At 50.5% G+C, this 3,674-nt stretch overlaps 1 protein-coding gene across 1 annotated transcript; it reads left to right on the top strand.

Annotated features, from left to right (window-relative positions):
* Positions 1–1,621: 1,621 nt before the first annotated feature.
* On the top strand, positions 1,622–1,801 carry PHYSODRAFT_384081 (hypothetical protein; the record flags this gene model as incomplete). Its single annotated transcript, XM_009520173.1, has 1 exon — positions 1,622–1,801. A coding segment is annotated over one exon (180 nt), but the record flags the coding sequence as incomplete, so codon positions are not given.
* Between the last annotated feature and the right edge of the window lie 1,873 nt (positions 1,802–3,674).

Genomic DNA, 3,674 nt, shown 5'->3' with positions numbered 1-3,674 from the left:
CGTACATCAAGTCTGGCAAGAATGGTCTGCCGGAATTCATGGTGGTCCCGCTGTGCGTAACCTCGAAGAAAGCCATGGCTCGACCTGGCGCAGCGCACCACCAGAAAAACGGGTTTTTTTCTTTCGGCGAAAGAGAATCATCGATCATATCATAACAACAGCTCAAGCGCAATGTATTACTCACGAGCAAGCGGTGTGTGCGCTCGAGGCACACCGAACACAGCACAAGCTTACACTTAATGCACTTAGCGACAGTCTAAAAGGAAAACTATAGATCACATAAAGAAGTGCACAATCGGTAATACATCGTTGTATATCATCGCCACAAAAATTTCGGACGTACACTTGCACCCCACCTTGCGTGCCCCTTACTCACCTCAGATCTGCCTTGAGATGGGCGGTCAACTCCTCTTCCAAGGCTACGCCGTCCTCCAGGTGACACGAGGCGGTTCTCAGTTTTTCGGCGACGACATGCCATTCTAGAAATGACTTGGAGTTTGTATCGGATGCTGATTGGTGGATGACTTGGATACGGTGCGGCTGTACCCGTGTGACATGGATGGTGACTGTGGGAGAGAAGTGATTTCTCGGGATGAATCAAACGCCTGACCGCAGATGGGCCCAACTGGCTGGAAGTGTGAATCCTGGGAGTGCACGACCAGGATTTCAGAGAACACTCAGTCCAGCCGCGGACTTTCCCTTACGATGAGTGCCTAAAGTCTGGCGGAAAGTGTCTCTGGAGAATGTATCCCAGAGTACACCTCATCTTGCTTTGGCTCAGAGCGCCCCAGAGGATCAAATTACCCTGAGAATCAACCCACTACCACCATGATCATGCGCAGGAGGCCGCTAAACCCGCTAAAAGTGTGGCTTTGTGGAGATACATGCGAGCCTGCAATGCAGCAGCCTTGTTACCCAGAGTGCCGCACGGAAAACCTAGAGTGCCGCACGATGACCCAGAGTTCACATCCCTGAGTGCAGGTGACCCAGAGTTCCAAAGATGATTCCCTGGGTTTGGACCATAAATCCAGACTCTCTATACTGAACTTAAGTGTTTCCCGAGCCAACACCCAAGAATCCCTACGGTTCCCCAAGATTCCTCAGAATTCCCAGGATTTCAGAAGATGACCCTGAGTGTCACCTGATTCTCAGGGATTCGAGTCAGTTCGAAGTCAGTCTGCAATCAAAGTGATGCGTGACCTTGAAGAACCGTTGTGGATGCGCAGACTGGATACTTTCGAGGAGTCGAGAGGGAGTCCTGCACCATACTAAACCAAGTCTAAGGACCCACAATTGGCACTTTCGACGCCGTGCGACAATGGATTCGCAAGCCGATCGCAAGTTTGGACCCAAGGTATACTCAAGACAAGACATTTGACCCCAAGCATAGTGAACAGAAGATATTTGCCCGAAGAAGTATGAGAGAGAGAGAGAGAGAGAGAGAGAGAGAGAGAGAGAGAGAGAGAGAGAGAGAGAGAGAGAGAGAGAGAGAGAGAGAAGTCGCTGGTAGAAGACAAACAGAGTTCAATTTTCCCTGTACTGTGCAAGTGACTTCGGCCGAGCCTGCCGACGGAAATCCGGAGGACCCACCACCACCTTACCAGATTCATCGATCCCGGTGACCTACAAGATGGCGAGGTCTCTGAAGACCGTACATCAAGTCTGGCAAGAATGGTCTGCCGGAATTCATGGTGGTCCCGCTGTGCGTAACCTCGAAGAAAGCCATGGCTCGACCTGGCGCAGCACACCAGCAGACAAACGGTTTTTTTTCTTTCGGAGAAAGAGAATCATCGATCATATCATAACAACAGCTCAAGCGCAATGTATTACTCACGAGCAAGCGGTGTGTGCGCTCGAGGCACACCGAACACAGCACAAGCTTACACTTAATGCACTTAGCGACAGTCTAAAAGGAAAACTATAGATCACATAAAGAAGTGCACAATCGGTAATACATCGTTGTATATCATCGCCACAAAAATTTCGGACGTACACTTGCACCCCACCTTGCGTGCCCCTTACTCACCTCAGATCTGCCTTGAGATGGGCGGTCAACTCCTCTTCCAAGGCTACGCCGTCCTCCAGGTGACACGAGGCGGTTCTCAGTTTTTCGGCGACGACATGCCATTCTAGAAATGACTTGGAGTTTGTATCGGATGCTGATTGGTGGATGACTTGGATACGGTGCGGCTGTACCCGTGTGACATGGATGGTGACTGTGGGAGAGAAGTGATTTCTCGGGATGAATCAAACGCCTGACCGCAGATGGGCCCAACTGGCTGGAAGTGTGAATCCTGGGAGTGCACGACCAGGATTTCAGAGAACACTCAGTCCAGCCGCGGACTTTCCCTTACGATGAGTGCCTAAAGTCTGGCGGAAAGTGTCTCTGGAGAATGTATCCCAGAGTACACCTCATCTTGCTTTGGCTCAGAGCGCCCCAGAGGATCAAATTACCCTGAGAATCAACCCACTACCACCATGATCATGCGCAGGAGGCCGCTAAACCCGCTAAAAGTGTGGCTTTGTGGAGATACATGCGAGCCTGCAATGCAGCAGCCTTGTTACCCAGAGTGCCGCACGGAAAACCTAGAGTGCCGCACGATGACTCAGAGTTCACATCCCTGAGTGCAGGTGACCCAGAGTTCCAAAGATGATTCCCTGGGTTTGGACCATAAATCCAGACTCTCTATACTGAACTTAAGTGTTTCCCGAGCCAACACCCAAGAATCCCTACGGTTCCCCAAGATTCCTCAGAATTCCCAGGATTTCAGAAGATGACCCTGAGTGTCACCTGATTCTCAGGGATTCGAGTCAGTTCGAAGTCAGTCTGCAATCAAAGTGATGCGTGACCTTGAAGAACCGTTGTGGATGCGCAGACTGGATACTTTCGAGGAGTCGAGAGGGAGTCCTGCACCATACTAAACCAAGTCTAAGGACCCACAATTGGCACTTTTGACGCCGTGCGACAATGGATTCGCAAGCCGATCGCAAGTTTGGACCCAAGGTATACTCAAGACAAGACATTTGACCCAAGCATAGTGAACAGAAGATATTTGCCCGAAGAAGTATGAGAGAGAGAGAGAGAGAGAGAGAGAGAGAGAGAGAGAGAAGTCGCTGGTAGAAGACAAACAGAGTTCAATTTTCCCTGTACTGTGCAAGTGACTTCGGCCGAGCCTGCCGACGGAAATCCGGAGGACCCACCACCACCTTACCAGATTCATCGATCCCGGTGACCTACAAGATGGCGAGGTCTCTGAAGACCGTACATCAAGTCTGGCAAGAATGGTCTGCCGGAATTCATGGTGGTCCCGCTGTGCGTAACCTCGAAGAAAGCCATGGCTCGACCTGGCGCAGCGCACCACCAGAAAAACGGTTTTTTTTCTTTCGGCGAAAGAGAATCATCGATCATATCATAACAACAGCTCAAGCGCAATGTATTACTCACGAGCAAGCGGTGTGTGCGCTCGAGGCACACCGAACACAGCACAAGCTTACACTTAATGCACTTAGCGACAGTCTAAAAGGAAAACTATAGATCACATAAAGAAGTGCACAATCGGTAATACATCGTTGTATATCATCGCCACAAAAATTTCGGACGTACACTTGCACCCCACCCTGCGTGCCCCTTACTCACCTCAGATCTGCCTTGAGATGGGCGGTCAACTCCTCTT

This window comes from Phytophthora sojae, assembly GCF_000149755.1.
Source record: "Phytophthora sojae unplaced genomic scaffold PHYSOscaffold_2, whole genome shotgun sequence".
Classification (NCBI taxonomy): Eukaryota; Oomycota; class Peronosporomycetes; order Peronosporales; family Peronosporaceae; genus Phytophthora; species Phytophthora sojae.
Note: the sequence above shows the minus strand (reverse complement) of the source record. Positions and strands in the feature narration are given on the sequence as shown.